Here is a 19,789-nt window from a genome sequence, read left to right on the forward strand (position 1 = left end):
CGCTTCCATACCCCAAGATGTGGTGCGTGCCGTGATTGACGCGTGGCCTCAACGATTGAAGATATGTGTGCAAGCCAAAGGAGGCCACTTTGAATAGACTATGTTTTGTTTCGTCCCTGTGGCCATAATGTACACTTGGCAATAAAGGATTAAGTGTACTACAACATTTTGTGTTATTTACACCTATTGGAATGGGGGACAGAACTTATGGCACGACTAGGTAGAACATCCATGCCCGGGCTGGGATTTGAACCAAGGACCCCTGACATTGTAGCACACAGTGCTAACCACTCCAACACAATTGGTTGTTTTTTATTGCAATTCGAAGTTTGAAAGGTATATAGGCATTTACATGTACAGAAGGTCGTTTCATGTCCATGGTAACAAAGTTAGAACCCACCTGACCTTAAGAAAAACCATGACGCCACGAGCGGTGGTGCTCCACGTGATACCCCTGTCTTGCAGCAATGGCCCTGCAGCGGAGTTTCCATTGGAGGAGACTGCGTTGAAGAACACATTGGTCCAAAAGATCATATTCCTCCTGACAAGCTTTCCAAAGACCCTCAATTGTGTGGGGCCGTCTGCTTCCCAAGGCTCGTTTCAACAACGGAAACCCACAAAAATCCATGGAAGAGGCATCGGGGGATTTCACAGGGATGTCTGTAAAGGGGATTGCATGAATAGCCATTTCACGTGCCATCCGATCCATGTATGCCTGCGTGGACTTTGCCGTATGACTGGAAGCCTTGTCCTGGTGGATGACAACACGAGATGTGTCGCTGCCATAGAGAGAAGTAATTTCATGTCTGTAAAGTGGCTCCAAAATATTCGTCTGGTAATAGGCTGCATTTTTTAGCCTTTTTACCACTCTGCGCGGTGGAAGTTTGCCGTTATGGCAGTAACCACCAACAACCATGAACCCGCGTGGAAAACTTTCAGCACATTCATGTACCCACTCTGATCGACCTCTTGCATCACGTGGACGATAGTAGATGGACCTTTTTTTTACCACATCCCGACAGATACACCCATGCTTCATCCAGGGACACCACATACTTCCAGCGGTCCCCTGCCAGATGTCGTTCGTAGTGCTTCCGACTGTTGGTCTTCCTCTCCTGGACATGTGAGGCACGCAAGTTATGAACTTGAGCCTTGAGCTTCCGCACAAGTTGTAATTCTTGGGCTATGATGCGATTTACAGTTGCAGGGAAACATTGCACTGCCTGTGCAATCACTCTTGGCGTTGCAGGGTTTTCACATCGCTCCAAGGATCTCACTTTCCGCACAACATCGGAGGAACGCTTGGGCTTATGATATGTCCGAGGCCCACTTTGACTGGTTCCAGCAACAGGTACAGTGCGAGCTTTATGGCGATTCAATACTGCATTGATGCCCTTCTTTGACATATGGAATGCTTTCATGTGGCACTGTTTAATTATCTGGCTATAACTATAACCAACGTCGGAAAGGGCACAGATGTACCCCTCCCAAAATACTGGAATTTTTGGTGCCATATAAACACTCACTCACACACCAACTATCGTTTTTGCAAGTCAACACACAGTACTTTCGCCCTACTGGCTCTGGCTGCTCTCTGCTATGCCTACGTGCTGCTCCTTGGTGATCGAAATCGTTACCATCAACGTGAAACAACCTTCTGTATTATATACATGAAAATAGGCAAAATAAACTTTTGTGTACGAAAACCTAATACCCTGACATGAACTTATATTGTCATTTTTATGATATCTGTAGCAATAAAATACAGGTATTTTGCCGAACATCTGGTCTCTAGTGATCAGTATTATTCTTCAGCTGCCAAGCATCCATTCATTAGAGGCTGGGCACGTCCTAGAGCTGCTCTATGCAGGGCCATTGATGAAAAAATTCCCACCCTGAAGTCACCCACCCCATGAATTGAACGTGTCGCCTGCATGGCAGCCAGATGCCCAACCCACTGGACCATCTTACACAATTCTTAAAAAAAAACAAAAAAACAAAACACTAACCTTCCACAGGTGGAAATTAGGCGCAGCTGCTGCAAGTTCTCCGTAACACTTCGCACATGCTCATCCTCCTCCACCTGAAGTTCCACTGCCCAGTGCAGTCTCAGAATCGATCGGTCACTCATGCCACTGTCGCAGGGGTCAAGCAGGTACACTGGATTGATCTGATTCCATTCAAATGGATGCCTCGGGAGCTGAAGCTCCATTGATTCACGTCTCCTCTCCAATAGACTGGAAACACAACAAATTTAGTTAATAACGACTGTAGATTGAATCATAAAGCTAGTGAATGGATCTTAATGCTTGTTATGGGGGATCAAACAATGACAAGTGCAGTAGCCTTTTCTACTAAGGGCAATGCTACACCAGTTTGGTGTGCATGTCTGCATAAAATATGGTCAGAGACATTATCAAAATTTGTAAGTACTGAATCACAAGCACTAAAAAGTATATATGCATGAACAGTAGTTTAGTCTTTAAAGTTCCCAAATTATGTATTCCTCACAGAAATTTAAGTGGCAATTGAAAAGCAAGTGGGAAATAAGTCTTTATCATCATTTGAACATAGGAAACGTATTATCTAGCAATTTAAAATTTATAAGTACAATGATCTATTTTAAAAAATGAGAACTAAATTATCTGCAATTATGAACACAGTGCAACCCCGATTTTACATTTTCACGCATAATACATTCAATCTTGATGGTCCCAATATAGAAATTTTTTTATAAATTTTCTTCAATTTTATATTTTCCCAAATTTTAAGTTTTTTCCAGCTTGGTCCACTGAAAAACGTAAAACTGAGGTTCCACTGAATTTTATTCAATTTTGGCAATAATACTGTCCGTGAATAAACTCTAGAATCCATTCCTTCAGAGTTCCCATTCATTTTGTCAAAATAAATTCCGTACCTTTTCCAGGTACAGTATTTGCTTGCATTTACATCAAACACAGTTGCAAAGATGTGCCAAGTGCTATAGCTGTGAGGTTCACATCGTTTAATTTAAATTTAAAATGATTTGCCTGTAACTTACATTATCAAAACTTAAGGCTACGAGGGACAGTTTCGCACCAGGTGAACATTTTTTTCAACAACATTGAAATGAGAACTGCTACTGTAAAAATCAACAGAGGCAAAAGAGAACATGAATTTCTCCCCACATGAAAAATATGTATTTACAGGATCCCAGGCTACTTCAACTTCAAATTGCGTTGAATAAAATGGACATTTCAACTTTTCCAACTGGAAATTACATCTTGAGCCTCCTGTTCTCTTTCCATTCACGTTGTTTTCCGCCATTGGAAGTTTGATATTCCCAAGAGAAGAAGTAAAACAATACTCCCATAAGCTTAATGCTGTTTTCTCCCCCTCCTAGAACCATCCAGTGCACAGACCTCTCTTTCCCCAGCTCACCACACGGTAGGTCGGTGGGGGAGGAGCAGTTTAGAGCCCTCGAATCTGGCTAGATACAAACTGTTCCTCCTGCCCTTAAGAAAGAACAAATGTAAACTCACTTAAACAGAAACTCTTTTATTTTGCTTTGGCACTTGATGATGTCAGCAACGCCTGTGTTTGGCACTTCCTCCCCCTCTTCTGTGTGCAGCATGCAGTTGATCCAGAAGCGAAGACGATTCACCTGAAAGATGGAAAGAAATACTGCATTAGCTGAAACTCATGGTGCTGTCATGATCACTGTGGGTGATATGGAGTGCGTTTGAATTTGGTAAGCTCTGGGTGATATTGGGTTACTAACACAAGAGCGTTGGTGTCAAGTTTTTTGGTAGGTTGTGGGATGAATAGGAAGCAGCTCTGGTTATTTGTTTTGCAAAGTTGGCATTTCACCAATCCAATCTAAAATTGCATGAAGACCCTGAATGGTTCATTCACCTTCTCACAGCGTAGGTAATCAGTTAACTGCAATTTTTTTTGGTAAAAGCCACTGCTTATTTAGATGTTTATACAACTGATGAATGTATTATTCTTTTACATTAAGTAAAAATAATGAAATGACACATTTACACTACACAACAAGGTATTTAAGAAATATTACATTGGTAAAAGTAGATTGTTGTTTACTTTGATCAATACTGAAACTGAAAATCAGTTCCCCTGACATAATGACTACTCCATCCGGGAACCTCTGCCACCCACCAATGTAGTGGTAAAATTGTTGCCCTGTAATCAAGGGGCCATGGGTTGGATACCTAGTAGAGGCGCATAGTGATTTGGATTCCACTTTAAACTATAGGTCCAGTTCATTGGAGTGGAAAAACCAAAATTAAACTCTTGAACTGGGTTTAACAGTAAATAGTAATCAGTACATTGCATCCTTGAAGAAACAGACAAGAATGAATGAATGAAAAGATAAAAAGAAAAGAAAATCTCACCACTATTGATGGATGACCTGATAGAAGGAACATTCTTTATAAGACTGAACAAGATCAATGCTGGAATCTTTTGGCATTCATAATCAATTCTCTGAAAGCCTGGCCGAAATGTGGGTGAAACAAACGTGTTAATGTTACCTAGTGAATCTAAACTTTTTCTTGCCATTGAAGTGAAATATGGATTTTTTTTTACTTACATCTTGAATATCATCTATTGTGATTTCTGCGTCAAAATTCACTTCCATATCATGATCTGGAAACAATGGTGTATTTCCATTCTCTACACTTCCCAAGCCGCACAGAGCACCAGTGAACATCGTGCGGGATGGATTTGTCCTGAAACAAAAAATTGAGTACTGTACAACAGCAGCATGTTTCCTTCTTGCTCTTTTGTACTTTTGACAGAATAATTTCAAAGGTCCACATTACCTTTACAGTAGAATCCTGATTTTACATTTTCCCGCATTATACATTCAATCTTAATGGTTCCAATGTAGCAAAATGTTATAAAATTTTCCTCGATTTTACGTTTTCCTGCATTTAAGTTTTGTCAGCTTGGTCCCGTGAAAAATGTAAAATTGAGATTCTACTGTATTTGTAGGGATGAAACTGCCAATATGAAATTTACCGATACTGATAACCGATCCAATATATTGTTCCAATTGGTTCATTGATCTTCTTAATAAATGTGTGCTATCAATTTAACCAAGTTTTTCAATGCACAAGAAGATGCATATTAAAACATTTACTTATCCATAAATATTGTAACAAAATGGCACAATATTACACAAAATTTAAAGAAATTTATAGATATATCGGATCAGTAAAATTATCGGTAATTTTACAGATAAAATAACATCGGCTGATACCGATAGAGTACCGATTAATCTGTCCATCCCTAGTATTTAGCTTCATCCAGTCATGATTAAACACTGCAGTAATGCAGTATCAGCTTCATTCCAGACACCCTAACATTAATATATTTATATTTTGAGCCTTGGCAACACTGATTGAAGTTAGGCGCGATTTGACGTTTGCATGGAATCGTCTGGCATTATTGACCATAACGTACTTCAAATGTTTTGTCAATAGCTTCATTTGTGTTGTTTATGTTGCCTTGGAGATTGCGCGACAACAATAAAATGGAATTAACTCGTGAACATTTTCGTGCGATGATTTTTTACGATTTTCGACGTGGATTATCAAGACAAGAGTGCATCGATCAACTTACTTCCACATTTGGCGATGAAGCCCCATCCTTTGCCACTGTGAAACGCTGGTATAATGAATTTAATCCTGGCCGCCATTTGCTCACCGACGAGATTCGCGAAGGTCGTCCAAAATCAGTTGTTGTTCAAGAAAACATTGATGCTGTGCAAAACCTAATACTGCAAGATTGTCATGTGACATACTGTGAGATTGAGGCAGCCATAGGCATTAGTTCCACCAGCATATATAAAATATTACATGATCATTTAGCTGTGAGAAAGGTATGTTCTCGTTGGATCCCACACAATTTGACAAAAACTCAAAAAGACGCTCGCGTCAATTGGTGCAAACAACTGCTCAATAAATACAATCGTGGTGCTTCAAAAGACGTATATAAGATTGTAACAGGTGACGAATCATGGATATATGCATATGAGCCAGAACGTAAACAGCAGTCGACTGTATGGGTGTTTCAAGATGAAACCAATCCAACAACAATTTGTTTGCCAGAGGTCTTCGGTCAAATACAGAAAACAAACAAACGCCGTCAGATCATTCTTCATCAAGACAATGCCAGCTCCCTTTATGTGAGTTGGCTATGTTTCCAATTGTAGGATTACTTCACAACTTTAGGATTACTCTTCAAGGCGCTCATTTTAACAAATCGTAACTTTATCGTCGAAATTCTGCCAAAACTTATCTTAAATGGTTTGTACGTGTTAGTAATACATATTAAATACATGTTTGTACCCATACATTTATGAATGAGCAAGCAAAAGCTGTTGAAAGCAAACATATGAGCGATTTTGCATAAATTGACAATTTATGATAAGCATATTCTGGATACTTCACAAACCAAATTACATCGCTGAATTATAAAAATATTTTAATTGCTTGAAGTTTACATACATACTTCCATTAAAACAAAGCCAAAGTGATGCAAATTAATTTCCTACAAATTTAAACCACCAAATACGAACTCAAATCGTAAATTTCAAGTAATAAAATTATTTTATTTTTCACATTATGATGGTAGTCATTATGATACCGTCATACTGGCACCCAATGGGCTTACCCACGCCAAACTATCATTTACAATTTTACAAACTTGCAACATCACATGAGATCATAATATGATCTATTATTTCAAAGAAAACAAAATTGCTAAAAGAAAAGAGTACCAATAGAATACCAACATTATATGGCAACATGCTTACAACCTATATATTAATAAACTTTAAAACTCTTTGAAGCCAAACTAATTATAAAGACAATTGTATTATGTCATATTAAATTGCATGAAAAATGAAGTTCAAACTTCAAAGTGATTGTGAACTTAACTTGCAAATCATATATTATATGTCAAACGACAAACAAAAGCAAAGATTAATACGTTAACACATTTGTAGCTAGATCATTACTAGTAGAGTGAGCTACAAAAAATTATACATCAACACTTTAGTTAAATGAATACAAAACATAAAATTATTACAACCTATTGTTTATATGACAGAATACTCACAAACTTCACCACTCATAATATGGCTACTGTACCAAATTATTACCAATCTTCACCATTCAAGATACATGCTTACTGTAAAAATTATCCATTATTAATCTTCACCACTTATAATATGGTTACTGCAATAATTTTATTGTTAATCTTCACCACTAAAAATAAGATGGTTACTGCTCAATTATTATTATTAATCTTCACCATTCAAGTTACATGGTTACTGCTCAAAATTATTCATTATTACTCTTCACCACTTATAATAAAATGGTTACTGCTCAAAAACATTGACAAACAAAAAAAAATATAACAACCAGTTCAATACTATTCTGAACAAAAACTTTGTTGAGAGGAAATTCACACTGCTGTGGACGAGAGAAAACTTTCGATTGAAAATTAAATCAGTATTTTAGAGCTTACTTAACGTCAAACCTGTATGCACTGTGATCTCAAGTAGCATGACCATTTACCAGATGTGAATGTTACTAATTTAAGCAATCAATATCCCAAAAAGCCAGGTACTATTCAGTATGCGAAACATTTCATGAAGTCAATCTTAACGATCCAGTACTACTCATCTGCCCAGTATAATTAATGTCTTAGTAACTTAACCAAACTACACAAAAATAAATTGCTTGAGTAAGGTTTCAACTTGTGAAGAAAATGTACCATCCAAAATTCTGTGCTAATAAAAATATAACTACACTCTTAAAATAATTCACATTATAACACTCTTCATATTAAGTTTCATGAGTGGCACTATAGGACTTACTTATTGCCTTTATGTGAACCAACTCACTACTCTTTTGAAATAATTCATATTACGACACCGTTCACATTAAGTTTCTTGAGTGGCACTATAGGACTTACTCATTGCCTTTTACGTGAACCAACTCAAAGTTTTCATGCTCTATGGCATGTCAGCATGTGCAACAAGCTCGGATCAACTCATGGATCTCTTTGCTTACCTTTTGCAACATACTGTGAGTATTTGATTCAGCTTATGAAATCAAATTACTCAAAAATTTGCACATTAAAATTAGCATTTGGATTTTTGGTACCATTCCCTAGGTGTTATAAACTAAAACTTGAGTATCTTGTACCTTAGACAAATAAGCGAGATGTTATGGGTTAATACAGTTCAATTAACAATTATTGCAAAGTGTGATATTGACATACTTAATTGTTTTATTTTTTAATAAGTATCTCACAGTCCATGAGGTAAATCCTAACAACGAAATCTAAATTATTACTATAATAAAATGTATGTAAAGTACGACCATTTATAGGCCAACTAAAAAAATGAATAACTATGAGAGTAATCTAACAAATTATTATTTCTTGTACAAGGTATACTACCAACTTTAGGCTAACCTTGAAAAGTTACAAGAGTTATTAAACACGTTATATATTTATTTCCTGCACAAGGTATACTACCACTTATGGGCCAACCTTTAAAAGCATGGAATAACTACCAGAGTTTTTTAAGCACATTATAAATTCTTGTACGAGATGTACTACCGACTTTGGCTAACCTCAATTATGGCAAGTTTGTTTCACGAACAAACTGCACACACATCTGCAATGACAGATGAAGAAACATCATCCTTTTCTTGCATTGATGCTGCAAGCAAATTTTGCACCACATCTTTATGTGTGCTACTTGCATTTCGCAAAGTGTTCAACCAAGAAATTTTCTTGTCTTTTGAACATTTCCATAATTTTACATGTTCAATAGCAATGTTTTCCAGAAGAATCCCATCACTGCAACGTAAGGCAGATATACGAGAGTCACCAAAGTTTTTTATACATAAGTATGGACCTTCATACAGAAAACAATATTTTTTAATTGGATTATCATCCATATCTCTTTGTCTATTTCTGATAAAAACAAGATTTCCAGAAGAAATTGATATTTTATCTTGGTGTTTACTATTCAATTTGTTTAACTTATTGGATCTAGCTGCATGACTTTTAATCTGAGCCATAAGCAGTTTGTCATTCCATGACTGATGTGTACTATCATCAAATATGACATCTCCTATTTGTAGATTAGGTTCTTTATTTAACCTTAATTCTATTGGAGCAAAAGCAGTTTGTGAGGAGATTGTATTGTTTAACCAATGCAAAGCCATGGTTACTTGCTGGGGCCATTTAGCATGGTTATCTATGCACAACACTCTCATTAAACGGTTAAGTTCCGAATGATAACGTTCAACCATGTTGGATGAAGGATGGTAAGGTGGAGTAAACGTAAGTTTGACACCATATTCTTTCATTTCAGTATTAAAAAGACATGAACGAAACTGCGGTCCATTATCCGAAATTATTTTTTCTGGAATACCAAGATGTACAAAATATACATGGCACAATTTATTCAGTACCGTAACAGCGTTGCTGTTTGTCACTGGATATGCCACCAAATACTTGGAAGCTGCATCCAATATAGTAAATAAGAAGCGTTCACGTTTAGGACCCATGGTGAATGGACCTTGTAAATCAATGAACAATATTTTCTCAGGCTTGTCGGTAATGTGTACTTTGGCTAAATGTTTAGATGGATGCTTATTCGGTTTAGTGCGAATGCATAAATCACAGTCTGCTACATATTGTTGTACATCTTTCTTCATACCTTTCCATTGGAAGTATTTATATATTTGAGAAAGTGTACGACTTGCACCAAAGTGTCCCGATAAGTCATGAAATTTATTCAATATTGAACCTACTAATGTAATTGGAACACAAATTCTAATTTTTTGCACGTTATGAAAGTCTCTAACACATAAAATATTGTCTCTTAGAAGATAACATTCATTCCAAGTCCTACTTCTTGGATTATCATTAAGAATTGAAGAGTGCAAAATATATTGCTTAATTTCCTTCAAATCTCCATCTTTTTCTTGAGCTACTATCAAATCATCTATATCAATGAAAGGCTCTACTATTTCCTTAAACTGCAAAGAATTTACATGATATAACAGGTCTTCTTGCATCGGAAATGTTCTACTTAGAACATCAGCAATTATATTTTCCGACCCTTTACAGTATTGTACTTGGAAGGAATACTGTTGCAATTGTACAAACCAACGAGTTAAACGTGCATTCCATGTATGCACAGTTTCCAACCAGGTAAGTGTCTTATGGTCAGTTATGATAATAAAATGTCTGCCTTTTAACAGTGAACAGAACTTATCAATTGTAAACAATATGGCTAAAACCTCCAATTCTGTAGAAGCGTATGATTTTTCATAACTTCTGAGCAATCTACTCACGAAACCGAGAGGTTTAATGTTACCATCAATCAGCTGATAGAAGTATCCTGCAACACCTATTATTGATGCATCAGTTTGAACATAAAAAGTGTATAAAAAGTTAGGAAAAGCTAAAAGTACATGTTCACTAACTTTATCTTTTAGTGTTTTAAAAGCTGTAGAAGCTTGGTCATTCCATTGCCATTTCTTACCGGCCTTCAACAAGTCATACATAGGTTGTGCTATGATAGCATAATTTTTTATGTATTTGCTCAACCAATTAAAACAACCTAAGATTTTTTGCAATTGCTTAACCGAATTGGGTACAGGCAAATTCATTATGGAATTCACATACTTAGGATCTTTCTTATACCCCTGCGAAGTAATAATGTGACCCAAAAATTTTATTTCCGATCTACAAAACTCACATTTTTCAAGCTTCAATGTCATACTAAGAACCTTACAAATATATCATATTATCATCTTAGAAGTATGAGGTATACTACCAACAATGGGCTGACCTCATTAGTATTGAATAACTACGAGAGTCATCAATCTAAAAATATTTTTATTTCATGCATAAGGTATACTACCACTTACGGGCTAACCTTAAAAGCATGGAATAAACAAACTGATAATATTTATCAATTTTACAGTTTGCATTTGTGGTTGATTTATCTCAGCTTTGAAACTGCACTGTATTCTTGACTTATCATGTCAAGCTACATAACTAATAGCTACACAATCCACAATTTCTCAAATTAAGATACTCTATGTGATCAAAAATATCCGGACACCAGTCAAAATGTGTGTTGTGCATAGTAGGCCACTCTGTGGTGCCATCTACAGTGAGGTGAGGCAAGCAAGGGACCACTACAGGCAGCATAGTGCACGAGACAGCAGAATGGGTCTGTTGAATTAACTTACAGACTTCGAACGTGTTGAAGTGATTGGGTGCCACAGGAGTAACAAGTCAGTGCGTGAGATATCCACAATCCTAAACATCCTGAAATCCACTGTCGCCGATGTCATAGTAAAGTGGAAACATAATGGGACGTGTACAACCGCAAAACGTTCTGGCCGAGCGCCCATGTTGACAGACAGAGACCGCCGAGTGTTGAATAGGGTAGTGCGAGAGAACCGGCAATCAGCGATCGCCACCATCATACAGGAATTCCAAACCAGGGCAGGATGTAATCCTAGCAGCATGACTGTGCGACGTGAGGTATGACGACTCGGTTACCATTCACGAGTGGCTGCCCATAAGCCCCACATCACCCAATGAAACGCGAAGCGCCGCCTCGCATGGTGTAAGGAGAGACGACACTGGTCATTAGAACATTGGAAATCCGTGATGTGGAGTGACGAATCGCGTTATACCATGTGGCAATCTGATGGTTGTGTGTGAGTGTGGCAAATGCCTCATGAACGACATTTATCATCCTGTGTTGTGACGACAGTGAAATTCGGTGGAGGTGGGTTGAGAGTATGGGCATGTTTTTTCCTGGAAGGGGCTTGGTCCCCTCGTTGCTTTGCATGGTACTGTCACGGCACATCATTACGTTGACATTTTACAAACGTTCATGCTGTCTACCATCGAAGAACAGTTCGCGGATGATTATTGCGTGTTTCAACATGACGATACACCCGTCCACACTGTGGGCCATGTGGGACAGTGGTTTCAAGAGAACAACGTCCCACTTATGGCCTGGCCTGCGCAAAGCCCCGATTTGAATCCCATTGAACATCTCTGGGATGTTTTGGAACGCCGACTTCGTGCCAGACCATGCCGACCAACATCCACTGTTCTTCTCATCTCGGAACTCCGCGAAGAATGGGCCGCCATTCCCCAAGATACCTTTCGCCACCTGATTGCCAGTATGCCTGCGAGAGTGGAGGCTGTCATCAAGGTCAAGGGTGGCCCCACATGCTGTTGGTTGCCAGTGCATCCGATGGAGGAGGCTTCGAACTTTACGCCCTAATTCTACTGAGTGTCCGGATATTTTTGATCACATAGAGTATGTACCGATACTGTCATATTGAAAGTATTCTAGTTAACTATCAGTATCTGATATTACATGTACGCAATAAAGCTATTATGCTAAACTGCATGTTTCATATTCACATACTAACAAAATTATGTATGTCACATAACATACCTTTTACCAACATGTACAATCCCTAAGAGTGTACACCATTTTCAGTTCATTATTCTTTAATTCTGAACTTACTCCTAGACGATAAACACTATGCATGTTACTCTGTTTACCCCTCCAAAATTTATGTCACTATCAGGTAAAATGTAATAAGACATGACTGCACCTTGCAACAATGCCTTCGTTAAGATACTTTAAAGGTAAGTTATCCGATGCTTAAATGTAAGTCTACGACATTACAAGTGTGAAGTTAACTTTAACTTCATGACACCATTGCGACGTCTTTTGCGTACATGTGTACGATGCATGATCATGCATGACTTGACAGTCAATGCACAAGTATGAGAGGAGAATGCAAAGGATGCATCAAGAGAAATTTGTCTCCTCCATAATTTCAAACATTTAGGTCTGAACCTTCTTTTTCTTACATGTTTAGGATGAGTTACTATTTTTCGTTTTGCACCTGTGCGGTTAGACAAAACCTTCTTAGTCCTAAATTTCAGTTTTACCTTATTACACTTTGAATATCTATGCCTCAACTGGACTTTCGGTAATTTCCGAAGAAATAATACCCTGTTCATACTCTTACTAAATCTACCATGCAAACAATTCTTAAGATACTCACAAGTAACATTCACTTCAGGATGAGTACTTTTGTTACAGCACATTGTTTTAGTGTTGTTTGGTACAAAGTCAGTATTCAAACTAGTTCCGTGACTTAACACATTTTGTTTGAGATTACCACAATCTACACTATGTTCATTCATAACTACCAGATTGTTGTTCGTAAGATTATCACCATTAGAGTGAAAGCTCAATGTATACAAGAGACCTCTCTGCGAGTTAACAGCAGAATTCACTAAACTAAGACTTGTGCAGATCAAATCAGGTGTACAGGTCTTATTTACTGTAGACATATTACTCATTTCTAAATCTAAAAATGTACTACTGATAAGCGGTATGGAGATATCACTACCATCTTTCATATCTGCATCATGTGATTTGAGTATTCTTACCATACCATCATGAACATAATTGTGTTTTGCACTAAAATTCCATAAACGATCACTAACTGAACTGTTACAAGTAACATCGTACACTAACATGCATGTGAAACCTAAGCGCCTTGCACTGTAACTATAATTAAAGTTACATGCATTTTGCTGAACACTTTCAGTTCTCAAGTTCACATGTGACCTAGTTATGTTAACATGTGGAATCTTAGATTCTAACTTATTTTCTACATACTCAGTACGTGCACAATGCGTAAGTAGGTTAGGTAGATTATTCAAATATTCACTCTTATGACTTTTGCAAACATCACCAATGCGTGCATCTACATGTTCATAATTGATATTGCAATCAGTCTCTGAATCAACACTTACATCTAAAACATGTGTGTTATTACTGTAGTTAAGTGATACATAAGTACAACTTGTAACACTAGGTTGACTTTCACTTTCATAGTTTCCGAGACCTACATTCACTTTATTGTCAATGGCATGCAAATCTTTTACTGACTTGTCATTTCCAACTATACCTTCATTTCTAAATTGACTTATTTCCATTTTAAGATCTTTGAGCTCCTTTGTGTCAGCTTTACTTGCATCTGCTTGCACCTGCAGAGCAGCCTCTATTTTGGTATTATGCTCTGCTTGTTCTTGCAAAAAAGTATCTATTTTGGTATTGTGCTCTGCTTGTTTCTGCAAAGCAGCCTTAATATCACCTTTGAATGAATTCAGCATATCAACAATGTCCGACAGCGTGAAATTTCCTTTGACAGTTTCCGTCATTGTTAAAATATTGAAACAGACTAGCAAAATAAATACAGAATTACACAACTTAAATATTTCACTCCCTATCAGTCAAGAAACAAAATGAGTTTCACTATTCGAATAATAGGTACACTACAATTTCAACATCATCATCTTACAGATGGAAAATGAGTCGATATAAATTAATATTATTGAGACAAAATGAGTCTCATCAATCTTAAATATATGAGACGTACAAACTGAACTACTCAGGAGACATAAGGTGCCGTAAATGAGTCTCCATAATCTGATATGTATGACGCTCTTCCTCGGCTTACTGAATGACACGGTCATACATTTTTTAAAAAGGGATTAATAAATTGTTTTAATATTTCAAATCATAAGTTGCCCAAAAGTTCAATCCAAATTTTTCATATATCAACTTAACCTTACAAATAACTGTGTTAACTTTTGCAGAAATAAAGAAAATTACCACATGTTAAGTATTAATGAACAATGTATTATAAATAAATTTCACAAGTACGAAGTATTCGTTCATACACCGTATAAAGCATACATTCATATAATCAACTAAGATTTTACATTTCTATATCACATTTTCATATTTCAACTTCTTTTACATATTAGTCACGATCTCAAGTCAACTTATAAGCATATGGAAAATTGTTCCAAGTTTCCAAGATTTATTACGAGACGATTTGCACTAAACGCTCGATTATAACGAAGAACTATCCAAGACAAATTATATGTGTTTGTGTGTTCTATAGACTTTCCACATTCAAAGCAAGCGAATTTTTCGTATTTTCAAAATAGGCCTTTCATTTATGTAGCTACATGCATGTTTAATACTTATCTGAAAATTCAGTTTCAAGCGAAGATGGCTGCCATTTTACGTGATTCCATCGGGTACTTATTTTAATGTCCTCTGGACCTTTTATGCACTTTGCGACGCAATTTCAAGTATTGAATGCAAATATTATACTTATCTGCACTGCTGTATCACATTTGATGAACAAATCTTCATTGTTATACTTAAATAGTTCCCCGAAAATTTTAGCCACTCCATACTAGTCGTCGTTCCTCTTTTAGATGAGGCAGTGTATCAATACTCACACTGTTACAACCTTAAGCACAGAATACAAACTTGTTATAATTTTTCGAGTGACAAATATAGAATTGTACAGATATTATGCATGAAAATGCTTGTAAAATAAATTAGATACAATAAAACAGATATTACAATATTCTATCACATGTTTACGTATTTTCTTTTTACCTTTTTAAGTTATTTTAAGTTTTACAATTTTTGTGGGAAAAAGGTTATTTACGCACAACTTAGATTTTTCCCTTTATGTGAGTTGGCTATGTTTCCAATTTTAGGATTACTTCACAACTTTGGGATTACTCTTCAAGGCGCTCATTTTAACAAATCGTAACTTTATCGTCGAAATTCTGCCAAAACTTATCTTAAATGGTTTGTACGTGTTAGTATACATATTAAATACATGTTTGTACCCATACATTTATGAATGAGCAAGCAAAAGCTGTTGAAAGCAAACATATGAGCGATTTTGCATAAATTGACAATTTATGGTAAGCATATTCTGGATACTTCACAAACCAAATTACATCGCTGAATTATAAAAATATTTTAATTGCTTGAAGTTTACATACGTACTTCCATTAAAACAAAGCCAAAGTGATGCAAATTAATTTCCTACAAATTTAAACCACCAAATACGAACTCAAATCGTAAATTTCAAGTAATAAAATTATTTTATTTTTCACATTATGATGGTAGTCATTATGATACCGTCATACCATAAAGGAGAATACTTCGAAAAACAATAAAGCAGTTTTCAATGCCAAATTCCTGTTTTTTCATTGTTAGGCTCAAAATATAAATAGTGACCCTCGTACATTATTCAAGACAATGAACCTTCCAAATTAATTGATTGCAAGATGAACAACACAGCAATGTGGAAACATGGAACGGTCGACATACAATACTTTCCTTGCATTTACTGCACCATACCATGAATGTAGGGATGTGCCGAAGCCAATTACAGATGTATGAAAATCGCCAGAAATTGACATATCAGCAAAAATCCCATATTTAATCCGGTACAGGTAATACTAGAGTTTACCTTCTAATAAGTTTTATATTTTAATTTTGTAAGATTTATTGAAAATTAGGTTATGATTCTTCATCATTTGTAGATTTTTATAATAAAGTTATTGCAAACTCTCATTCAGAGGATCAACCTACCTCAAAATCAGTAATAAAACAGTACATTGCGGAACCAACTAGTTCACGTGACCAGGATCCGCTGTAGTATTGGAAATTAAAAAATTAGTATCAAAACCTGAAGCAAGTGGTTAGAAAATACTTGGGCATACCTGCTGCATCAGTATTCAGTGTAGTTGGACAGATTTGCAATAAGAGAAGTAGGTTACTTCCAGAAGTGCATCAAAATTCGTGTTTCTGAAGTTGAATCTGCCAGCATTAAATTTACAACATTAAGAACAGGAATTTATTTTGCATTTAAAAGAACTGCTTGTGCACTAATGTTAATTCTTTCAAACCATTTTTTTTTAGATGGAAATGTACATTTGCATCTCTTGAGAATATATATGTATATACATATGATATGCAATAGAAATGTACATAGCAAATTTATTTTTGTCATGCTGAAAATAACATCCCATTTCTGTTATGTATCGGAATCGGTTCAAAAAATTATCGGTGAGTACATCGGCATCGGTAAATTTTCAGCTTCGTCACATCCTGAATGCATTCATTCATTCATTCTCAACGGACATTGGTCATTGCAATTTTGAGATTCACAGACTCAGAGATGAGAGCAACTAATCAACACATGGTAAATATCAGCTTATAACATATTAACTTATTTGCTTTCTCTTCTAAATATCCCAAGAACTTTCACACTTTAAAAAAAAACTCTGGCATAAAATAAAGTGACAATAGCATTTTAATCAGATTCAATACGAGTATATAAAATAAAAATTTTGTGCAGCGCATAATATAATTCTCTCCTTAATCACTTTATGAAACCAGATGATTATGATGGACTTCACCTTATAAAAATAAACTGTATTTCAATCTCTCAAATCTTAATGTCTGATTATATTTGCTGACCTTTCCAAGTATTTCAAAATAAATTTACACACCACTCTGTAATGTCTTAACCAACTGTCCCCTGGTTTAAAATATATTTTTACAGTGAAAATAATGAAAGTATAGGTTTATGGTCAGATGAGACACTATTCTGTAAAACCTTTTTCTCCTCATACAGCAAAATAGTGTTCAAAAATAGGTGAAAACATCCATATTCACTGCATGTGCAATCGTATTTAATTTTTCACTAATTTTCCTACATGTTTTCCATTTTTATGAATTTTCAGTACAGTGGAGAGACCTGAATAAACACTTTACTCTTACACTGAGGTGGAAAAAATTACAAAAATTACAGAACTGGATAAATTTACAGAAATATCAAATTGGCAAAATTATTGGTAATTATCCATGAACAAATACGGCATTCTGATAATTACTATGCTCATTAATCAGCCCTGTCTCTAAGAAGAATTCCAAGCTAATAGTCACTCTAAAAAACTTACACTAAAATAACCACTTACCTGAGTTCAATCACAGGGGCAAATAACAGGCAAATAAGAGAGGATAATCCGTGGATGTTTGGCATCATTGTTGTGTGCCTCAGTGTCAGTCTGTCTCCCTGAGCATTTTGCCCAACACAAGCTGCCACCAGCATCCTGAGAAAAAAAATATTAAGCAATTAATCAGGTATACAGTCATTTTTACTTATTCTTGTAATGTAGTTTGGTTTATCTTAATTGTGAATACTGGTTACGCCACTTATTAGATTATTATTTGGTACACTTGTCTGAAAATTGTGGTTGAAGCAGGGTTTTGCATGTGCCACATTCTACGTCCGTGCAATAACCACATGAACTACCAAACCAGTCACTGTCTTACCCCATTTACCACAACTTAGATATTTTCTGTATACTATATACCTTTCCGACAACTTCCCATTCCCACTGAAACGTAGAAATTTGAAGATATTGCACCATGACCAAGCTACATTATTCCATTAGCATATCGAGTAGTTATTTCAAACCTATTAATTACAATTTGGGCTTGGATTAGTGAAATTGTTCGATGAAAATAAGCAAACATGAATAGTAGACTGAATATAATAACACTGGTAATGTTTTACAAACAGTTCGTTGAAAAGTTATTAGCTAGGTTTGTAAGCCTTCTGTTTATCTGGAGATAATATGAAGATTTTTATTAATCATCCAAGAAAATCATGTGCGCTATTTCTGTTTCATGTTCAGTGGCTGGACAAGAAAAAGTCTTCCAACTGCCTGTAAACATGTTGAGAATGAACGGGACAAGGTTTTCCCAGCACCACATGGCAGCAATTCAAGATTTCTTGAAAACTACATATGATATGTCAGTTCTGCATTTTTTGTACATTAGTATACAAATGAAGGTCATACTGGCTTTACAAAACAATATATCCATTGTTACTGTTATTAACAAGTGGAGTTGAAAAAGGCCTTTGTTTCCCTGTGAGTATTATGGGATAGATTTTACAAAATCTGCTATAACTCCTTAACCACTACTTTTTCCCCTGATGTATATCACTTACATATACAGTGGAACCCCGAATTTTACGTTTTTCAGGGGCCTGTAAATAAAAAACGTACAATGCAGGAAAGCATAGGGGAGAGGTGAATCTTAAGTGTCAGTAAGAAAAGACTTCAAAAATATTCAACAATGGTAAAGAAGTATGATTATGAATTTGTAAGGGAAAAAAAAGCAAGACTTGCTGTGAAAATCACTGACGGATTAACGTGATCCACTTTCGAGGGTAGGGACAGTGGATGACTGCTTCTATCTACCGCCTATTAGGTTCAATTTATGCTTCTCATTGTGTGGGATCTTCATTTACTCTGTAAACTGGTAATTAGTTGCTAGTTTTATAAGTATCAGGTAATTGGAGGGGGTGATCATTTATAGTTGAACGTCAGGTATCTTTATATACGGTAATCAAAGTGTTCAGTTCACAGTGGAGACATGTAGAATGATTCAGATCGCACTTTAGCTGCATGTGTGTCCAGTTCCGATCAGCCCAACTGCATAAACAACTGGAAACAAGCTTTGTCAAAGTTACGCATTTTTTGACTTCCCGTCCCAATATGGGAATTGTTATGAGTGACGTGCCCATGATTTTGGTAAGGGTGGTTACATATATATTTTTTAATAGTCAGCCCTTATTTTGCATCTTTCCCTGCTTTTGATGACCCCATCAACCCCTCCTTTGGGCATGGCACTGATTGTTATTTACGTCCATATTAATCTATGATTTATTGTTGAATTTAGCAGTGTTGTTTCAGTTTTTTTCCCCTCCCCGTTTAAGTTTAATATTTCGCGATTTAT

At 36.1% G+C, this 19,789-nt stretch overlaps 1 protein-coding gene across 1 annotated transcript in view; it reads right to left on the minus strand.

The window, feature by feature from the left end:
• The window catches only part of spn-E (tudor domain containing 9 protein spindle E), a 114,986-nt gene that overhangs the window by 1,950 nt on the left and 93,247 nt on the right, over positions 1-19,789 (minus strand). The window contains exons 22-25 of the mRNA XM_083137970.1: positions 17,959-18,093; positions 4,592-4,730; positions 3,522-3,643; positions 2,010-2,237 (exon numbers count right to left, since the gene is read on the minus strand). Coding sequence (XP_082994096.1) covers positions 2,010-2,237; positions 3,522-3,643; positions 4,592-4,730; positions 17,959-18,093 — 624 coding nt within the window. The remainder of the gene's footprint in view (positions 1-2,009; positions 2,238-3,521; positions 3,644-4,591; positions 4,731-17,958; positions 18,094-19,789) is intronic.

Source organism: Lepisma saccharinum, chromosome 16, assembly GCF_977018435.1.
Source record: "Lepisma saccharinum chromosome 16, izLepSacc3.1, whole genome shotgun sequence".
Taxonomy (NCBI): Eukaryota; Metazoa; Arthropoda; class Insecta; order Zygentoma; family Lepismatidae; genus Lepisma; species Lepisma saccharinum.